Genomic DNA, 22,458 nt, shown 5'->3' on the forward strand with positions numbered 1-22,458 from the left:
TAAACACAAAATAAATAAAATTTATTTCGCTTGGTAATAAATGAAAATAATTTAAATAAATTAATAAATAAATGAAATAATTTAGAGAAAAATAATTTTTATGTCTTTTCAAAAGAGACGAATTATTTCAAGAAACGATTATTTCAAGTGACACCTAGGTAAATATTGTATATCATTCAATTCATAATTTTTCAAATGTATTATTTGAATAATTCTTAAACCTAAATACCGCACTAACTTATTGCAGATAGAGTAGAAAAATTCTTAATAAAAATTTTAATATTTGTGGCTTTTTAAAAAATAATATTAATTATATTTCGACTCAGATTCAATATGTTTTATATTATATTATAAAATAATATTACAATTAAAATCTTTAGTCGATTGATAATTTTTTTCTTGATATTTTAGAATTTATTTGATAAGTTTTTCATGTTTGATTGATAGGTCTCTTTCGAAAATTTATATTAATGTCACGAGCAATTTTACGCAATATGAATTTTCATTAAAAAAAATAACTCAAATTCGATATTCATTCATATTCATTTATTATATTTAATCTACATAATTTTATAATAAATAATTTTATAATAAAATAATCAACGAAATATCATATCGTTTGATATCTCGGCATGCTTCAAATTTTAAACAGACAATTATTGATAAATATTATTTAACAATGATTTCAGTCACTAAATTCTGAATAACCCTCTTCATACTCTCGTAAAATTCGCTGTTTCATATATAACAATCTACATATATATTGATTCGATGTGATTGTGTCTTAAAAACAGACAGAGAAACGTTCAAAACGTATTCAAGAATATTGAGAAACCCGTAGGTGCGTATATACAATGGTAGTACCTATTCAGAAACAATACTAAGAATGTCTGCCGACTAGTAGCGTTCCATTATCTCTCGTTCTTTACTTTTCTTGATTACATGGCAGGCCAGGCCATCTTCTCCAGCTCTGTACGTACGTTTTGGCTTTCATTTTAAGAAATGGTGAAGTAATACGAGAAGAATCGACAGTAAATGGGACAGGGAGTACGTTCCTTTTTAATCCAACGTTTCTGATGATCAACGATAATAACTTTCTTTATCTTCCAAAAATATTTTATTTCGTTGACAGTGTTGGTCAACAATTCCGTTACACTTTTATTGGACCCGTACAATTAGTTTAAATTAGTTTAAGTTATGTGTTAATTTCTGCATTTTTTTTTTTTTCATTTTTCACACGCAACTAACGTACTAAATTTAATGAGTATTTAGTTTATAAATGAAGTTGATGTACAATTCATTGATTAAAAAATAAATTATTTACTGTATATTTGTTAGCTATATCCATTCTATAACGATGTGTCAATTTCCTATATAGAATGTGCGTATTTAATCGATAAATACTTTTGTATAATTAATTAATTATAAAAGTAACAAAACAAGTATGTATGTTCATTTCCTGTACGCAATATATATGCTAAAATACTAGCCAGATAAAAAAAATCACCATTGATATTAAAAATGTATTTTCATATTATTATATTTTTATAAACCCAGTTCGAGCAAAAGTCCATTTTATTAAATGTTAAATGTTACAAATACTATGTTCTGAATGTGTCTTTATCTTTAAATTTAGTAGTAACAATGATCATTTAAATCTTGCTACAATATTAACTACACTAAATTTCTCTTGCATAACTGAGAATCGCGAACAAGTTTCTCAACGTGGCCTGATTTTTTCTCGTCGGCTGAGAATCAATTACCAGAACTTGAACAATGAATTCATTACGTAATTAAACTTGCTACTGAATGGATTCATCGAATCGATTATCGAAGACGATATGCATTCTCTTCATTTCGTATTAAATCGCCAGATATTAAGAGACGAACAGGCAAAGCAGACGTTCGTTATTCACGACTGCAATTAGAAAAAGTTTGCCGTAACGTTTTACATTAACAATTTATCGACGACATTTTACGCTCAGCATATTTCTCCTTACTTCTGATAAGTATATCGTGTTCTGTCAGTTGTTCGAGCAAAGCATGCATCCCTCGAAATTGCAGCACCGTAATTTTAATAAATATCAGAATCGAGATTCCTGTACTCCCTGCGTTCGCCCCTTTTTTGCCTCTATTATCTGATGGATTAAAATTTACGAACGACGTATAACTTCAGCGAAACGAGGCACGCTGTATATAAGTATACTCCCATGATTTTCTCTGTTGAATCTTTCAGTACCTATCATACTTCACCTTGCATCCTTTAAGTGGCGTGGCTAAATTGTTTCTGCTCTTTCCTTTTTCCTTTGCCCGTTTTTTTTCTCCTTCTTCTCTGTTTTGTTTTACATTTCTTCTCGTGTGTTCTTTCAACGAGAGATGCCAGGGGCGTGTATGTTTGTTTAGCCTCGGTGTACCCTGTTATTAGGGGCCGGTGTTGCTCAGGAACCAAGGGCCCACGCGGATACTCGGGCCCTCGAGAGACGCTCGCGCCATCCTCTCTTCTGCCGCTCCTCGTACGCAGAATTCGCCCTCTCCTTGTTTCTCTTCGTTGTCTGTCTTTCGCTTTATTTCGTGTGTAAGAGCAGTTAGAGACGAAAAGGATAGCCGGATAAATTTGAAAGGAGACCTGTCGGCTCTCCGGCGGTGGTTCCTTGCCTGCCTATCTAGATCTTGATTCAGATTACACCGCGTTTTAATCTATCTAGCTAGTGATTCCGCTTGATTAGAGGGAACACCTATTCCTAGGAGAGAAAAACGGAATCTCATCGTCGCCTCTAAACGGCTAACTGTCAGGTGCTAATGAGAAGATGGTAGTAAGTAAATACAAACTTGTTCTACGAGGTGATAGAAAATTTCTCACCGTGCTGCTTGATCGTCGCAGGTATCATGGTCTATTGATAGACTGCGAATTTTTATGCGCTTGTGAGAAATTCGAAAATTCACACAATGCACGTAGTGTGTAAAAATATATAAACTGTGGTATTTATTATGTTTGAAAGAAGATTTAATAGATTTATTTGGGCCTCATTTCTGTCAGATTCATTAAAATACATAAATAGTCTAGATCGCGTATTTTTATGCATTTATCTATAGGAAGATGTAAAAATATGAACAATGTTTTACAGAAAGTGTTATATTCTGGATATTTCATATAGTTTTTTATGTCATGTGTTTACGTATTGAATGTTGTAGAAAATATTTCGGATACTTCACGTAATTTTTATTATGTAAATTTTTTTTATTAAAGTTCTATACTTTTTATTAGATTCTTAAGAATATAAATTTGCATAAGAATCAGTAGTTTATTCGTTACAATGAATTCATAAGCCTCGAGCTATTATGTAAATTATTGAAGAAGAAGCCTCTGAATCTACACTTCTTACATATTTATTCTGAAAAAAATTGTTCGCTAATAAAAATTTTATAAAACGTCTTATTATATTATAGATCTTAGACAAAATAGTATATATTTTTACATCAAATTTATTTTCATTTATGTATGTTTCAATAAATTTGCATCGTAAAATAATAGATATATCTTTTAACAACATACTAGCCTGATCGCTCAACGTATTGATATTCTTCTCATTTCTTAATAAAAGGAATTATTCTTACAAATGGCTATAATAATTTATATTACTAAAATTTACGATTTTTCATTTTATTTTTTATTTTATATCATTCCTCTATGATAAGAATAATAAAAATAATAAAATTGAAATAAATGAAAAATTCCAAAATTTAGTAGTCTAATTTTAAACTGTTATTGTTTCCAATGGTTCAATGATGAATATGAATTATGAGCTAAACAGGTATGGCAGAATAAAATATTCATTGACATTCTTTATTCATATATGCTTTCAGAACAATTTTGTTTGGGTTTAGATAAACTATTATATTTAATTTCTTTGCTTTTGACTTCCATTAACACATCTTTTTTTTTTCTTAGTATTATTTGCGGTTTTATTCTGTGAAAATCTCTATTACATGTATGATATTTTTTATCGATCCTGTTGTATTTAAATTTCTATTTTCTAGCTCATTTTTGATTAATTCACAAACTAATTACAAAATAATGTTTGAGTTAATTAATTATGAGTCAATTAAAAATCAGAATAAATAAAAATAGAAGTTTAAATATAACAAAATTTTTAGTTTACCAAAAAATTTCATTTGCGCAATAGATAGATATTTATACTAACTCTAAAATAATTCTTACTTTAAAAAAAAGATAAAAATAAAAATTATCTTTTATTCATTTTTGTAAAAGTTCTGCAAAGTACTCGTCGCATATAATAATGAGGACTTTCAAATATTAAACTTAAACATCTATATAACAATGAATAAATTTTTTAGAACTTTACGAAAAGGAAATAATTTTAATTTAACGTTTTCCAACTTGTGCGTTCGAACAACGTCTCTCCCTTAGAAATTCTAGAGTTATTTCCATTTCGATAACCATATTTTAGGAGGTAACAAGATGTTAGTCAACCATAATTAAATATGGTCTGCCATATATGCGTATGTCCCCTTTTTTTACGCGATTCTGCTTTTGTGGGGTGTTTCGTGGGATTCTCTTTTCCATGCACAATGCACAGCTGATGATATCCTGCAGATTCTGCAATTGAATGTGTCTGTTTGCTCGGATGACACGTGACGAAGCGTTAGGGATAGACCTAACACGCGACCACACCCCCTACGTTTTATTTGTTTAATTTAACAGTATTGTGACGGCGGTGTTTTTATTATCGGACGCTCGATTTATTTCTTTCGTGCCTATTTCCTGCATTTTTAACGTGGGACAAAATAACAATTCAAGCGCGCCTGTACTTTCAGTATAATTCAATATTGCACAATATTATCGTGTGAAAATCCCTGTAAATGTACTTTCAGAATTTCTACTACCTACAGGATTTTATTATTCTCCTATGTGTTTGCACAACTGTTCGTTTTGCAATTGTTTGCAGTTTATGCAAAGTAAACAAAAGCAAGTAATAAATTACAATTTAACGCTGTTGTTAAATTATTTAATTAACAAATATTTAATTGTGAAATAATATAAAGGAATATTTTTAATTAAATTTAAATTAGTATTTATTATTTGCTATTGTATCTATAATTCATAAAAAAAGTTGTAAATATACTGTAACGGCACAAACGACATATACATCGTCTGTGGCATTAAATTTCAAAAATAATGTCCCTCGCTCATTTAGTCAACCTCGATCATTTCACTTGATGTAGTTCTCCAATTCGCCGTTATTAAGCGTAGAGTGCGCTAAAAACCACTGGTTTTTTACTACGTCGGTATTTCAGAGCGTGGGGTACAAAGTACCATAAAATGCAATGCTATTCACACACGAAGTATCTACGTATATACCTCGTCTATGTATTGACTAAGGATGATAATACATATCATAAAAAGAAAAGATATAAAAATTTCGACACTAATAAATTATTTGCAAGTATATAACTGTTCGATTAAATGCCTATAGAGCATTATATACGTATAATTATTATATCTAATATATAATGTATGTAAAATATATATACATATAAGATAAAAAAAATATGTACATTATATATATCATTAAGATTGTTTTGGATATTATTTAATAAATTGTTATCATACTTCAGATATTTAATTAAATATATATTAGTTTTATTATTAAACGTGAAAATGTTTTCATAATATATATTTACGATTATGAAATACACAGTTCCTAATTAGTAAATACATAAGTATAACAATAAATATAGAAGATATGTATAAATAACAAATACTGTGCACCAAATATGTATTTTTTCAATTTAGGAATCTTTTCAGTTGTCTTTAATTATAAAATTACACTAAATATTTGTAGTTGCCAAAATTTCACAAATTATAGCAATTATTTAGAGTGGGTCAATTTAATCACTATCATGATAATACAAAAGGAAAGATTAATGTGTATTGGAACTTAATTAAACATTCGTTAATTATGCGAAAGATACATCGTTTAATATGAATATTAATATTCATTGACTTCTTTTTAATTACATCGACAATATAACAATAATATTATGTAAATCTTGTTTGTAATATCAGTTGCAATATATGCGCAAACTTATTTTCCATGCATACATTTTTCTGATATGAAGAATTATATTCATTCAAATTTTAATTATAACTGTCGAAAAATTAAAATTATATAATTAATTAATAATTAAACAATATATAATTAATTAACAATATAACATAAATATTATAATGTACAGTTAAATTAAAATTTGAAACATTTCCATGTATTTCGATAAATAATTGTTTATTATCACACATTTTAGTGTCACTTCATTTAATACAATATAAATAAATAAATAAAATAAATATAACAACGCGTTATTCTAAAATACAGTATCAAAAATTGCCCTTTTAGTTTCTAACATGGATAGAAATTTTAGCACAGTTTAATTTCAATTTAAACGAATAATTATTCATTGAAAACTTCTCGACAATTGACATAAATTTGTAAAAAAAAGTTAAGTCAAATATCAAAAGCATTAAAAACTTGTTTGATTCTATAAAATTAACGAATATAAATAATTGTATCCAAATTACTAATTTTCTTTATGAACGATCAATAAAGTAAATCACATGCATTTCACATTACAGCTAAAGATCAATAACTAAATGATCACGGATCAGATTGAACGTACAGTCACAGGAATTGGTGATTTTCAAAACCTATTGACTTCAAAGATACGTCATAATGTATTTTACAATGAAACAAAACTACGCTGTTTTGAACGAAATAAATGTGCTTTGATATTTAATGAAATATTATTATTATTCAGTTCCCTATAGGACAGTTCTTCTGATCTGTACGAATGAAATACGCTCTACTTATATTATTTTTATCCAATATCTGATAAGCTTTTTCTAAAACAGAAACCGGTGGCTTTGGTTCTCTTGCTAAAATCCAGACGTTCCTCGTACTGAAATGTATACAACATTGATTATAATTGATTATAATTCTCTCTTGTTATTACACATTAAATTACATTAATAAATTTAATAATTTTAATAACTTTTAATACTTATAATCTATTATTAATAACGAACTTGTAAACAATGAATTCATTTAAAAAACAGTAATAAAGTATGAAGATCATACGATATGGTAAGCAGTATAATATTTTGTTATATCACCAGTATTAATTGTGAAGGGGAATATTTTAATAGATTCGAAAATATAAATCTAATTTTTCATACGGACGTATCAATGTTGATAAACATTATGTTAATTTAATTTATTTAATAGTAAGCTATACAATTAACTGATGTTTTATATTATTTTATATTAGTTAATGCTTTCAAATATTCAAGAGAGCAACAAAGTGTTTTTTAACATTTAATATTTTAACATTTTATAATACATTTTAATAATATTGATAAAACGTACAACAATCAAAGAAATGAAATATTTAATATAACAATCGAATAAAGAAATCAATCAGAAAAAGCATTCATATTAGTAATATTAATAAAAACATTTAATACAACAATCAAGTAAAATGATAATCTTAATGTAGAATTGATTGGTAATATGTTGAATTTTAAAATTGACATGTGACTTGTATTTTTCATCATATGATCTTCATACGAAGAAATAATTGTTGTTTTGAAATAAAAATTGTTGTTTGACAATTAAATGTATGAACTACGTTTATTACATCTTGCTTTTCTGAATATTTACCTGAACACACCGAAATTCGAACAACTCCATACGACTGCATAAGTTGTATAGTCGGTATCAAGAATCCAATAAGGTGCATCTATTGGAAGAGGCATACTCGGGAACGAAACACTCAATTTTGCTTCTTCCACTTTAAGAACAGGTTTCCCAACACCTTCGATACTTGAAGAAACTCCAGTCCTAAATAAATAATAAAAATATGAGCTTCCCGGAAGTTAAACTGATCAACTCCACTTTTTGAAAATCTATACGAATAACGCAAACAACAGCACACGATTATTGTTTAATTCTCAAGAAATAAATTACTTACTCTTATGAGTATATTTATTGCAAAATGATTACGTAAATAATGATTCTAAAGTTAATTTAAAGAACATCACTTTTCTCTGCTTAACAATTTATCGAATTTAATTTTATCGAATTACTTCATTATTAATTATGTAATGTTTTTTATATTTTAATAATTATTTCTATTTACATTACAGCTAATATAAATGCATAGAATAAATAAAATCTGTACTTAGGAGTAGAGAAATGAAACCTACATAAAAATTAATTATACGATTAGAAAATTATGAAAACATGTAGATTTCGTAATTATAATGCATGTTTTTTTATATATTTATATTTAGAAACATGCAAAAACATATTTCATATTTCGTACGTATCCTCGTTCTAAAATTTGGAACATTCTATTTTTTTTTTTTTTAGATGAAATGAATTTTTTCATTTCTAAATCTGATTGTAAATTTCATGTTTAAATATAATTAATTAGTTTCGTATAAATATAATTAATTACATTTCAAATATAAATATTTCACAATATGAATTTCGTAATGTAAAATGGCTCGTAAATTATTCATTATAGAGAAAAATGTTTCAAACAAGAATTACATAGTTTCCAAACGCTGTAATTGCTTTTGTTGGTACTTTGCTTTTTTTTTTATTAAAATATGAAGATTATATATATATTTTTATCCATTAATCAATACAACTCGACATTTTCTTCTTATTAATCTATATATATTGAAAACTTATCAGAAGATACTTATTTTAATCTTGTAAAATTTATCCTTGTGTTCATATTGTCCTTGTCTTTCATGCAATAGATCTTATAAAATTAAAATATCTACAAAAGTTAAAATATCTACAAAACCAACAATTCTTAATAATTTTTTTAATTAATATGGATTGATATTTCAAGTATTAAACTCTATTATCTTTTCTATTATCATATTAATAAATATAAATAAAATTACACATTTCACTTGCATAAATACCATATTGTGCTTTTGCACATTTAAGACACATAAACATCTATAAACATCTTTTCGTAACTGTTCTTTAAAAAAAAAAAAAAAAAAAAAAAATACAAGTAGAAAAAGTAATAAAAAATAACTATTGACTATACTCACAAAGAAGATATCTGCTTATTCAAAATGTTGATCGAGTTGCTGTCGTCCGTTATATTGAAAGTAGCAGTCACGCATTTTCCACCGAACTCGAAGAATGCAAAGTACTTCTCGATCTCATACCACTTTCCCAAATACTAGAAAACAATGGAACACGCACATTTACCGAAATGACATACACTTCAAAGAAAGTCTAAGCTAAGCCATCTTTGAACTTGAACACTTTACATATCGCTCGTTACATCGCATGTATATCAATGTCCTATCGAGGACAACTTTCTAAATGCAGGTTGCATTGCTTTATAAGTAAGTCAATAACACAGGTATGTACAAGAAATCTATTCTAGTTTCTAGTATAAACGTAATAAACTTCGAAACGTGTTGTTATCGTACGTACCCTTTTCATATCGAAGTTCTGTGTGGTTTCCACGTTGGGGCACGAACCCAAGAATGGTACCTGTGCTGTCACAGCACTTGCGATGATTATAAGTAAATATATCCGCAACATTATCTCTTCTGTAAATATGTCTTTGTATAATAAAGAGTGTTTCACTGAAGTGGGATCGTATAAATATTTGTGTTATTTACTACTGTTCGTGTTTTTAATTGTCTACACCAAAGTATATTGAAATATTTGTTCCTGAAAATATTTACTTTAAAAAATATTATACTTTAGGGGGCATACAATAATAATTTTTTTTGTATATATTTATTTTACTCTACCTTGTATTAAATTATGATAATTAATAATAATAATTATTAATTAAAATAAAATATGTATAATTTGTTGTCTGTAGTAATTAATAAAGTTTGATGAAATCAAAATCAGAAACATCTTTCAAGTAAATATTTTCTGATATAAGTAATCTAATATTTCTGTATAAAAAATAAAATGTTTGACCAATTGATATATAAGAAAATATAAACTTTCATTTGAAACGTATTCATAATCATGAATTTCGTAAAAAATACTGAATTTAAGGAAAGGCTTTTTCCATCTTTGAAACGGTGTATTTTCGTTTTGAAATATCGACATTTTATAAACAATAAGTGAAACAGATATGAATGATCTTACTTAATTTAAACAATCTTTACTAAAATACATTATAATAATAAAAAACAAATTATAAATAAATACATATCAGCATCCATAGAGTCCCATAATGATAGTATTCTAAAAATAATAATTTATTTAATAGAGATTCAAAGAGGACAACATATTACATAATATACCAAATGAATATATCAAGATATATATATATTTAAGGATGAAAATAATTTGTTATATTTGTTTGACTTTTGATAATTTTAATGAGTATTTAAAAGATCAATATCATAATCTCATGCGTCAAACGAATATAATTTTATGCAATACTAATATAGTGCACACAGTGAGTCAAGATTGAAATTTAATAATTCAGCTATAATAACTAAAAATTAATAATTTATTATTATTATAATTAATAATTTCCTTAAATAGAAGCAGAAGATAAAAAATTAATTATTTTTTCAGTTTATCTTTCATTGTATAAAATTTTAATAATAAAAGGAGCAACGGCTAGTTTATCTTTCATTGTATAAAAGTTTAGTAATAAAAGGAGCAATAACTAAGAATATTTAATCTTATGAAAATATTGAAATATCCCATTTCAAAGATATATTAACCGTTTAGTAACATTACATCATAACATTATATAAATTTCTTTAAATTTCATAATTGAAACAAGATATTAAGGAATATTTTCAACCATGTTAAAAACAGAATTAAATTAAATGGAAAAAATGTTGCGAATGGAAAATTGTGTTAATTAATGCAACAACACTGTGCTCTTAACAAATCAAAAGAAAAATGACTCTGAGTAATCTGTAAACGAATGAATCATTATTTTTCTTTGAATAACTGAGCTATTAAATTTCCATTATAGACCACTATATTTCAAACGTTTGGACGATAATATATACGCGCATTCGTGCGCCAGTTTCGCATCATCTCTCTATGTGCGACGCATACAAACGGAAGAACACCGTGATCTTTGATTGCGATCAGCCAAAAATTATGAGAGTCACGAGTTGAATTGATTTGAATGGGACACGTACCGAATTGACAATCGTCGTTCACGCTGAATCTTGACAACTGGAAAAACTGATCGGGGTTGACAGTGACACTTCTCACACGATCAACTGTTCGCCAGTGACTGGACTTCCCAGTTCTTTGCACCTTCCTGCTTACGCAGAGACACGAATCGTGAAGGCTGACTGGATGCGTTCGAAAGATTTCTGTCAGTTAGTGGGTCACTAACGGTACGCTGGAGGTTCAAGAAACCCCAGACTTATGGCTTGAATTTACCGGCGGCTAATCGGCTAATTCTTCTTTCCTGATTTAATTTCGACAGGATGAATCTCACGCAAGTTCTAGAAACTTTAGGCAAGCATCTTTTAGAAAAACAAATTCGTACATTCGTATGGTTGTATTGTGATTCATTTAAGATATGAAAATGATATGTGGTATGTTGAATGATTACTTGTATTTTTTTTGAGTCATTAGAAAAAAAAAAACGGTGCATTATAGTAAGACGTGATTACTTTTATCTGATGATGTGAGTTTATTTAAATTCATCTCTATTTGAATTTGCTGGACAATGCTTCGACACATTTTGGTTAAACTAGTGGATTTGAATAATATGGTACCATATATAGTAAATGAAATTAAGTGCAATAAAATATTATTATATTATTATTATTATATTACTATAATATATGTTATTATTACATATTATTAGCTTTCTTTAAATTTGAAGAATTATTTCTTTTTGATATAAAACTTTGTATTATTCTTCTATAATAATAACAAAATACATTGTATTAAGTATTACTTAATATGTATCGTCGCGTATCATATCTATTATATATATATATATATATATTATAATAATAATGGAATTATTATACTTTTCCATTTATTTTTAATCTGTTACTGTTTTTCTTTATAAATGTAAAATTAAAGTATTTGGAACGAATTAAACAAAAAATTATGACATATAGTAATAATAAATAAGTGAGTAATGAAAATATTTGTTCGTTAATGTTCTTGTTATCGTTTTATCTATTTTTATAAATAATTAAATCAACATGAACATAAAGTTAAATATTACCTAGTAATTTTATTTAACTTTTTTTCATTAATATTAGGCATTACTTCATTACATAAAATTAAGTACTGAATATAATTAAATAATAATAATACATGTATCCAAGAACGTATATTTTATTTAAACAAAATATTTAATCGCAACTTTCTCCTTCATATCTTCTTCAACGATTTACTGATAACCGAAGCTGGATAAATCATAAATGCAACAGAATTTCACAGCAGTGTTTTATGTAACAATTTATTTAAACTTTGTTTTCTTTTTTTTTCTTTTTTACATTTGTACATGAGTAAAAACAAATACCCCTCCTATCCCTCTGTGAATCATGAAAGTGGCAGTCCTTTTTTAAAGTGCGATGGATAATGAACGCGAAACTCAGGCGAGTCTGGTTTCGACAGAACAAAACCGAGTACAAGCCCGAGACTCAACTAATCTACACGATATCTCCCCAATGAAATGAATTGAAATTCTCATCTTTACGTTTCATTTTCACGCGGTGGTGCCCGCTTGTTTCACATTTTCATCCATTTTCTCTGACGTAGCCTCGCTGATATTCTCATTTTTTATTTTTTCGCCGTTCATTGGCGCATCTTGTTGCACAGTGTCAGCCACTTCCATGATTCGTTCGGGAACTGTGTTAATAGGTTTCTTCTTCGGATTTTCGATGATTTGTGGTTGCTTCTCGTTTTCTTTTGTGTTCTTCATTTCGAGCGTAGCTTCTGCTGCGTCTGATGTTAAAGCGGTTCTGACGTTTTCGGTGTCTCTCTGTGGAGCTTCTTCGGAAGTCTGATCGTTTTGTGCTGCTGACGCTTCTAAGTAGGCGCAGTCTTCTTGGTCTGTTTTTACGAAGAACATTTTGGATATCTGGTATTTGTCCAGGACTGCGTATGCCTATTTGACAGTGTGTTTTACGTTATTTTCGTTATTCTTATTTCACATTATAGTTTAACATTATAATAGTTAACATTATAATTTTATAATTTTTAAATTTTTATAATTTTTAATGGTTAAAAAAATTTCTAATTATTACTACGAAAATAAAAATAATACACATCTAATTTTGTTAATTAAAAATAGAAATCCGATAATGTTAGTATCTTATTAATAGCGGATATTTATGCAAATTTATTCTATGTCTACGGTTAAAGAAACAGAACTTAGAGATTTGTTTTATTTGATAAAAATTGTAATGAATACTCTATGTGAGATATTTTATATATTTTTGTATGATAAATTCATTCTGAACATTTATGTATTTATAAATTTATTATGATTATTATTAAGTTATAATATACACTATTGATCAATTGATTTCCTTACCCAGATTATTTTAGTATTACTATATAAAGAATACGTTCGTATAATATAATCAGATAATATATAGGAATGTAACGAAACATTAAATTAAGTATGGAATATAAATGCAATAAAAGTGTATCTAAATTTTTGATCGACACTTTATTTTAATTTAATTTAAATTTTCAATTATTAATTTTAATAATATTTACTTCAATAATAAATGCAAGTGCAAATATTAATATTGAGATAACTACGCCAACTTTAAATATATATATATAATAAATAGAAATGTAAATATTAATATTAAGATATTTAATAAATTAAAGAGAAGAAGAATTTGAAAGATATGTAAACAAATATAAATACAAATAGATTAGGTTTCAATGCATATAAAATAAAGTAAAATTTACCTTTTGTAAGACTGTTCCTGGTGCTTGTCTCTCTCTTGTCATAACCCAGGCATTTTGTGTGCGGAATGGACCAATACCAGAACAACTCCACAGAACCGCATAATTATCGTAATCTGTTTCAAGCACTGAATACTTAGTTTCAGGACTCAATGGCAATGAATATTTCACAGTAAGTTTTCCTTCTTCGGCTTTTGAGGCAGCTTTCTTGATCTCACCCTCTAATACTCTTTTGATTCCCGTGCTGAATGTTTTTTTTTATAAATTTAATTAAAAATTAATAATCAAAGAACGATGTAAGAAGAACAAATAATAAATACTTATTATTATTGTTTAATAGTAATAAATAAGAGTTGTATTTTTAAATACCATAGTATAACTTTAAACATTCCTAGGAATATGAGACATTATAATATATGAGAATATATTAATATATAATATATATGAGAATATATTATAATATATAATATAATATTCTAATATTATAATATATAATATATTAGACATAAATATATAATATATTAGTCATAATATAATATATGATTAATATATATAATATATTAATCATATATTATATTAGCAATATTAGATATATATTATAATATATAATATATGAGACATAAAATATATGATATATTAGTCAAAAGACATATAATATATAACATATTAGACAATACAAAAAACGAATTATTTGATGAATGTTGTAAAAGAAAAATCCATTCTCACATTAATATTATAATTTTAACAGTAACAGTACAATTTAATAATATATACAAAATATATTACTATTAGTAACAGTTTAACAATAAATTTTTTGAACTTTCTCAAACACAAAACAATCTACTGAACATACTTACAATCTATTTGTAACTTCATTGGTGACACGAAATTTACCATCAGAACCCAGCGAATAATTTACCATTACGCATCGCGATACTACTTCTGTCAGTTGGAAGTACCTTTCAGCTTCAAACCAGATACCTAGAAACTGGAAAACAACGAAAATAATTGCACAAAACATTTCTTAATATTTAATATCAATTAAGATAAAAACAGATAAAGATTCAACACTAAAGTCAGTGACAATTAAAATATAAAAAACATGTAAAATATATTCATACATTAATATATATAATACATATATATTTAAAATAGAATATTAAACTTTTATTTATATATTTTGAAAAAAAATTTTAAATACGCATCATCGCAAATCTATTAAATTCCTATGAAAAGTTACGAACTGGTCATTTTAGTTATTTTATATAGCGTTAAGTAATAAAAACTCCACGAAAAATATTAATTATTGTTCATACAACATGAACATTGAGTAATAAACTTCTAATAATTAAAGTATTTTGAAACTGTAACGTTGGTACTTAAAATATCAAACTATCACAGAATATCATCCCTAGATATATTATAATATATAATATAATATTATAATGTAATATAATATACAATATAATATTATAATATAATGTAATATATAATATAATATATAATATATTAGACATAGAAAAGACGAATTATTTAATGTATGATGTAAAAGAAAAATCCGTCCTCACATTAATATTATAATGTTAACAATAACAGTACAATTTAATAATATATACAAAACGAATGTAACATAAAATAAACTTTTTGTTATTTTAACTTTAAAACATACAGATTAAATTATAATTATTAATAGAGTAAATATTTAGAACCAACGTAACACCAATTGAAATACAAATTACAACGAATTATAATTATTAGCAGAGCAAATTCAGAGCAAGGGAAAGTTTTTAATTCTCCTGGGAAACACAGATTAAGTTACAATTGTTGGAAATAAATTTTCAATGCACGTCAAGCAAATTTTTAATCTTCACCTTCACAGTCTATATCTAGTCTATATGAACCAAGTTACAATTGCTGATTTGACGTCGTACAGTGCACTTTTTTAGTATAAATTTCTCACTTTCAACATATTCGATCGATCGTGTTTACCTTGTTCATGTCAAAGTTGGCCATCGGTATGTAATCTGGGCAGAAACCCAGGCTAGGTATCTGGCCCCTAACCAAAGCCAAAGCCGAAAGGATCAAAACTATCTTGCCGAACATGTCTACCGTCGATCTGCCGTGAACATCGTTCAAACCGTGTCTCTTATATACATTAACCAGGTAAGAGCGTTGACCGGCCACTACCCCCCTCTGTTTTACCAACACGTGAATATTCTTACGGTACTCTCGGTGGCCCCAGAATCTGGTCACCAGACGATGGTCATTGGTCAATGTTGTTAGACGACTTCTCGGCAAGAAAGTTCAACACACGAGGTGGTTGCCGACGACTCGCCGAGAGAAGTCCGATGCAGGCTCCATTATGCAATTTCTTCGGAAGAAACGGTACTTCTGAACGATGAAGAAGAGACCTTTGTTGGCTGGATCGGTGCCAAGATTTCTTTGATCGAGGCGTAGCTACTGTAACGGCCACGAGCTAGCTCAATTTTCTGAATATCGATCATTGTTTAAATAATATAATTGTTGCAATAATATATTGTTTAAATAATATAATATATAATATAATTGTTTAAATAATATAATAAGTAATATAATTGTTTAAATAATAAATAATATATAATATAACAAATAATATAATTGTTATTTAAGTATTTGTTTAAATAATAACAATTAATATAATTGTTTAAATAATATTGTTACAATAATATATTGTTTAAATAATATAATTGTTGTTATTGATAGGCAGTTTAGTTTAATTAATTTCACAATTATTATTGGTAATTAGTAGTAATAGGAGTAGTAATATTAATGAATGGAAATTCATTATTCTATTGAGATTACGTCGTATTAAGATATTATGTTATAATAATATGATGGGTGATTTAATTAATTTCACAGTTATTATTGGTAATAGTGTTAGCAGTACTACTATTGGTACTAATATTAATATTAATGTATGGAAATTCATTATTGTATTGAGAATACGTCGTATTAAAATATTATGCTATGACAATAAAATTTCAATAAAATTTGTTAAAAAAAATATATATATATATGTATATATATTCAGGAATTATATAGATTGAATTATTAAATTATATATTTATATAATATCATATTATAGAGAATAGAATAACGTAGGATTAGATAAAAATACAGAATTTCACATTTAAGTATACAATTCTTTTGTAAACTGCATGAATGTTCTGGATGTCGATTATTATATTTTAGATGATAATTGTTGTTACAGAGAGGAAATTCGTAGTTTAATTTAACTAACAATTATCATTAACAGCAGTATATAATTAATTAAAATTTTGGTATTATAAAAAGATATAGAATATTCTGAAAAGAATGTTTATTTATTTGCAGAATTATGAATGTGGAATTGTATACTATAAAAATATTAAATTATCAAATTACATATAAAATTATATTGTAGGGAATATAATAATGTAAAATTATAGAGAAATATAGGGTTTTATATTTTTATACATACATTGTATCTTAAATATTGCTTATTGTTTCTGAAATTTCATTAATCATGATAATTGTAAAGAATATAACAGTGTAGAATTTATTTTATTATATAATACATGTAGATTTTATTTTATTATATAATATAATAATATAATATATTATTTATATTATTATTATATTACATTGTATATATATTACATATTAAAATATTATATTAAAAGGTTTTAGATATTTATATAATTACTCAAAAATGAAATTGGATGGAAAACGTCCGTTTTCGTCGAAAGAACGTACAAATATTTTACATCCAATTTACTCACTCGCTTATTCTGACTTGGATACATGTTTCTTCTGTTGATTATTTTCAACCAATTAACTCGTTCGCTCAGCAGACCGAGATCGCCAGCATCTCGGAATACACGATTGTGAAACTTATGTCTCTGATGGTGTTGTTCCTCTTCTTGCAGTCATTCACGAAGCCGGTTTCAGCAACCTCGACCTTTCGTTGTTAATCTGTATTTATGTTCGCAAATGGAGCAAGTGGATGGTAAACGTACCCGAGTTTCCCTTCTCGAAACAAAACAAGAACCGGCTGTTACTTATCGCGTTGCAATTATGCAATCGACACTGTCTACGACGCTAAACGACAGCGTTTAGCATATACCACCATTCTTAATCGTGGCTCGCCAGTAACGGGTTTTTCAACGAGGTTTCTTTTTGTATGAAATCCTTGGTCATCGAACCGTTAGTTTGAAGTAGATATTCCTTTAACTACAGACCAATAGGTCTACGAGCGGAGAAACCGCTATGGACAATTTCGATAAACATCACTGGGACATTACTTTTCTTCACTGGAACGTGTATATCAATCATTCTCTGTACAAAAATTTATTTATAAAACACGATGAACATTCCGATCAATTTATATTGCATCTAGTTAAGAAATGGATTTGGTCACAATTGGACTGTGGATTTTTACAAAAATTATTGTTATTGTTACGTTTATGCAATTAACTATTTATAATTGTGTTAGTTTATTTAATTTATTTAATTTGCAGATATTCATTTATTTAATAAACACTGGTGATGTAAATGTAATTTATTTTTAAGAATTACATGTTACACTACATCATCGTAAGATTTTGATTTTCAAATTTGTATTATGAAAGTAATCAGTAACGTTTTGGTTGAAGCATAATATACGTTGCTTGCTGTTAAACCTTTCTTTTTTATTCGAGGTCAGTGCACTTTCTAATTTTGAAAATATTTCCATTCAGGAGAAAATCGTTAACAAATTATTCCACCACGAGAACATCTAAACTTTATAAAATATTATCTCAAGAAAAAATGTCTGCAAATGTGCTAGTTCATTTAATTTAAAATATTATAATCTATTAAAATAAAACTTTTCATGTCCTATTAAGAATCTTACGTGTTTTCGATCTACTTCCACTTATAATTAATATAATGTGTAATCAGAGTGATTTTTTGCTTTGATGGCTAAGAGTAAACATACGACTGTTAAAGAAATGAAGCATAGATAGAAATTTCTTTTCACTAGAGAAAATTATAATACCACAACGAATATTCCACTTTCAATATTTGTATATTTTTGTATAATGATGCTTGATTTTCAAGTTTCTTATAAATGCATAAAAATTCGCAGTCTAATTGCAATATTTAATCACATAATTTTGATTGTAACAAATGTTTATATTAATCAAGATTTTTAGAGCACAATGATATCGAGCAAAGAGTTGAGGTACTAATTTTTTATAAATGATCGAATATTGATGTTTAGAATCTTCAGCGACTTCATGACAATAGCTCTTTCATTAATTTCTTCTCGTATGTACTATACTTACCCAATCAAATCATATATGAAATATACTCACCCAATCAAATCATATGTGATCTTGTTTGAAATATTCTGAACTTCTTCATTGAACTTTTACCAATTAAAATCGTATTTATTTCGTATTTATTGTTTCTAGAAACAAAAAGAAAATGTGTCCTATCTTTCATGGAGAGGGCATGTGAAACTAGAAATTGAAAAAAAAAAGAGTAACGGTCGAGGCTTTGTTTTCGAAAAGTCATTTCTAAGTTTGAAAATTTGTATAAATTTGCATACTTTAATTTGGTTAATTTTGTGTTTGACACGAGGATACTCCAAAATAAGTGAAGTAAATAGAGAATAAAATTTTTTTGTTTGAAGTCTCGTTTTCAAGGAAATACACGTTGAATATATATTTCGTTAAAACTAAATGAAAAATACAGGTCTCGTTTTATTTTCAAGAAAATAGATTTTGAATTTCGTTAAAAATTGCATTAGTGTAACTGCACACGTGTAACTCGGTGAATTTTTAAATTTAATTCTCTTCATAAACATTATTCTACATTTCTCACTTATTTTCGTACATAGAGTAATCTTCCGTCGATTATTCACACCAGTTTAATTCAAGTATACTTAAGAAATGTTCAAAGTTGATTTTCTCGAGAACGAAGCGTTGTGTGAAAAAAAAATTTCATTTTATATTTCCGATTTATCTTTCTTATGTAGCATCATTCTACTTAATTGAAAGTTAAAGTGAAAACTAGAGCTCTATGCTGATTAAAATTTTAAATTCAACAAAGAATGAACATTATCTCGATATACAAAATGCTTCTTTTTTTCATTTCAAAGTTTTTAGCACTAAAAGATTAACTTCTACCTGGTACTATTTGGACATTGAAGACAAAAATTTTCAATTAAATTTAGAATTTTTAATTTAATTAAATTTTATTACCTACATGCTAATTTCTATTATGAAGAATGCGAATATGAAAACAAAAAATCAATTATCCCAAATTTTAACAATAAAATTCGAACAGAAATTACCAGAGTCATCCGTGACTCAACAATACTGTTCAAAGATTAATTAGCAAATAATAAAAAAGAATTTCCCCGAGGACCTCAGAGCCGATGTCTGACTTATCTTGAAAGGAAATTGAAAGGATATTGATGAGCCAAGTTTTCGCTCGCTTGTTTATCATTCTCAGATTTCTCATCTGAATTAATTTATTTCTTGTAAATCTATGAACACTAAGAAAGCACGCGGAAAACGTTCTCCGCTCGGAAGATGCTTAAACTCTACGAAACTCTGACCAGATGTCCGAAGAACAATGATCCTCAATCAAAATTAACGTTTTTAAAGAATGACAAAGTAACGCGCAGCATGGTAATGATTATTTCAACAATCATCAATTTATAATGACTTCACGACGGACGAGAATAACCGCGTTTCTTTTTACATAAACTTCGATTTTGAGAATAATATTATCTACGCGTAATTGATAAATAATATTATTGGCAATATCACAAATAATATTAATAATACGGTTATTAATACAATTACAATAATATATATAACGATATACATTATATAATTCGATTATTAATAATATCATAAATAATATTGCCGTCAATTTTATATTTACGAGTTTTATTATTCCTCCTAACGCGTTCGCCATTATTTTCACAACCATTTAACAAGCGATGACGAATTAACTCGTCGTTCGCCGGTTAAACGACTAAATAAAGTCTTTCTCGTGAGTGATTAACGTTAGTCGAGAGTAAAGTTAAAAACTTGACACAAAATACTTTTCTATAGGAAGAAAAATGCCTTCTTGGGACATCTGGTCGCGAATGTGTACGCACGTGTGGGTGTGTGTGTGTGTATGTGTGTGTATACACGATAAACGTAACTAATTAACAATAAAATAATCTGTATACGTAATCCTAGTGCGCTTACGTCTCGAGAAGAGGGGACGAGGGGGTTTTTCGGAAAGGGTTTTCAGGGGGGAGAGGGTTGGACAGAGAAACGACGAAACAGTTAGTTACTAAGAAGAATTATTTAGGCGGCTCGCAGAAGAAAAAAAAAACAAAAAAAAAAAAAAAAAAAAAAAAAAAAAAAAAAAAGAAAGGATCGTCTGTTAGCTTCTTCCTCCTCGCGATCGAAAGAGTTCTTTTTCTCCTTTGTTCCTTTTTATTTGAAAGAGCTACGAGTCGCGGTCGTGCGCATCGCTGAAACGTCGCACGCTAAACAATAATTATCTTTATCTTTATTATCATTTAGTATCACATTGCATTCACTGTTTTGTGCTGGCCATTTCTGCCTGGCTTAATGAGAGCGCACACCACCCCTCTAACCTCTTCTTACGTTCCCGTGCCCGCTTTGCGAGGGCGAGAATGGTCGACGCAAATGGAACGAACGATCTTTGTCGATTTTTCAAGTACAATTTCGACTTGCAACTTTTTTAATATCTCGAGCCCTAAGAACCGTAATACCTGCGACATTTAATGCGATTTTTTAAAATTTCGAATATTACGGTAGAACGTATGACGTTTTGTATCGCTGTTTTGCAAAAGTAGGACAGAATGAGAATGATGCGAGTCAATTCGTTATTAGAGAAAGCTTCTTGGCGAGTTAATTTGTGCAGAACTCTGAGGAATTTTCCAATATTCCAATAAAGAATTTTAAAGATTTCCCAATGACAAATTAATATTACAAAAAGGTTTATAGGTTTTCCAATTTTTCAATATCGTTAAGTTAATCCTGTAGAATTTCAAACATTTACCAATTTTCCCAATTTGAAGAATTAAATTTAATAAAAATTTTTATCATCACTGTCACGTTAAATATAGTTTCGTGATATAAAATCATTTACGTATTCGGTTACACGGAACGTACGAATCACTGTTAAACAGAGACAACGTTATTAGAACACGAATTTATTCGATTCTTGTGTGCTCATTAAGATCATCCGTTCCACACTCGAGATTTTCATATGGCCAAGGAGCTAAAGAGAGGTCGAGGCCCTTCTTCAAGGCACCTTAGGTAATAATACACCTATCTAAAAGAAAAAAAAAAAAAAAAAAAAAAAAAAAAAAAAAAAAAAAAAAAAAAAAAAAAAAAAAAAAAAAAAAAAAAAAAAA

At 27.5% G+C, this 22,458-nt stretch overlaps 2 protein-coding genes across 2 annotated transcripts; both read right to left on the bottom strand.

Moving 5' to 3' along the window:
* Window positions 1–6,290: 6,290 nt before the first annotated feature.
* LOC122531807 (apolipoprotein D-like) lies at window positions 6,291–11,399 on the bottom strand. The gene is made up of 5 exons (XM_043660019.1): window positions 11,246–11,399; window positions 9,546–9,664; window positions 9,152–9,285; window positions 7,737–7,916; window positions 6,291–6,975 (listed from the first exon to the last, which is right to left on the bottom strand). Exons 2-5 carry the CDS (start codon window positions 9,654–9,656, stop codon window positions 6,831–6,833), a joined length of 570 nt encoding a protein of 189 aa, XP_043515954.1. The 5' UTR covers window positions 9,657–9,664; window positions 11,246–11,399; the 3' UTR covers window positions 6,291–6,830.
* Window positions 11,400–12,510: 1,111 nt separating this feature from the next.
* Window positions 12,511–16,144, bottom strand: LOC122531839 (apolipoprotein D-like). Its single transcript, XM_043660081.1, has 4 exons — window positions 15,993–16,144; window positions 14,861–14,991; window positions 14,007–14,247; window positions 12,511–13,188 (listed from the first exon to the last, which is right to left on the bottom strand). The coding sequence occupies exons 1-4, from the start codon at window positions 16,104–16,106 to the stop codon at window positions 12,787–12,789; spliced, it is 888 nt and encodes a 295-aa protein (XP_043516016.1). The 5' UTR covers window positions 16,107–16,144; the 3' UTR covers window positions 12,511–12,786.
* Window positions 16,145–22,458: the final 6,314 nt, after the last annotated feature.

Source organism: Frieseomelitta varia, unplaced genomic scaffold (assembly GCF_011392965.1).
Source record: "Frieseomelitta varia isolate USP_RPSP 00005682 unplaced genomic scaffold, Fvar_1.2 scaffold_418, whole genome shotgun sequence".
Classification (NCBI taxonomy): Eukaryota; Metazoa; Arthropoda; class Insecta; order Hymenoptera; family Apidae; genus Frieseomelitta; species Frieseomelitta varia.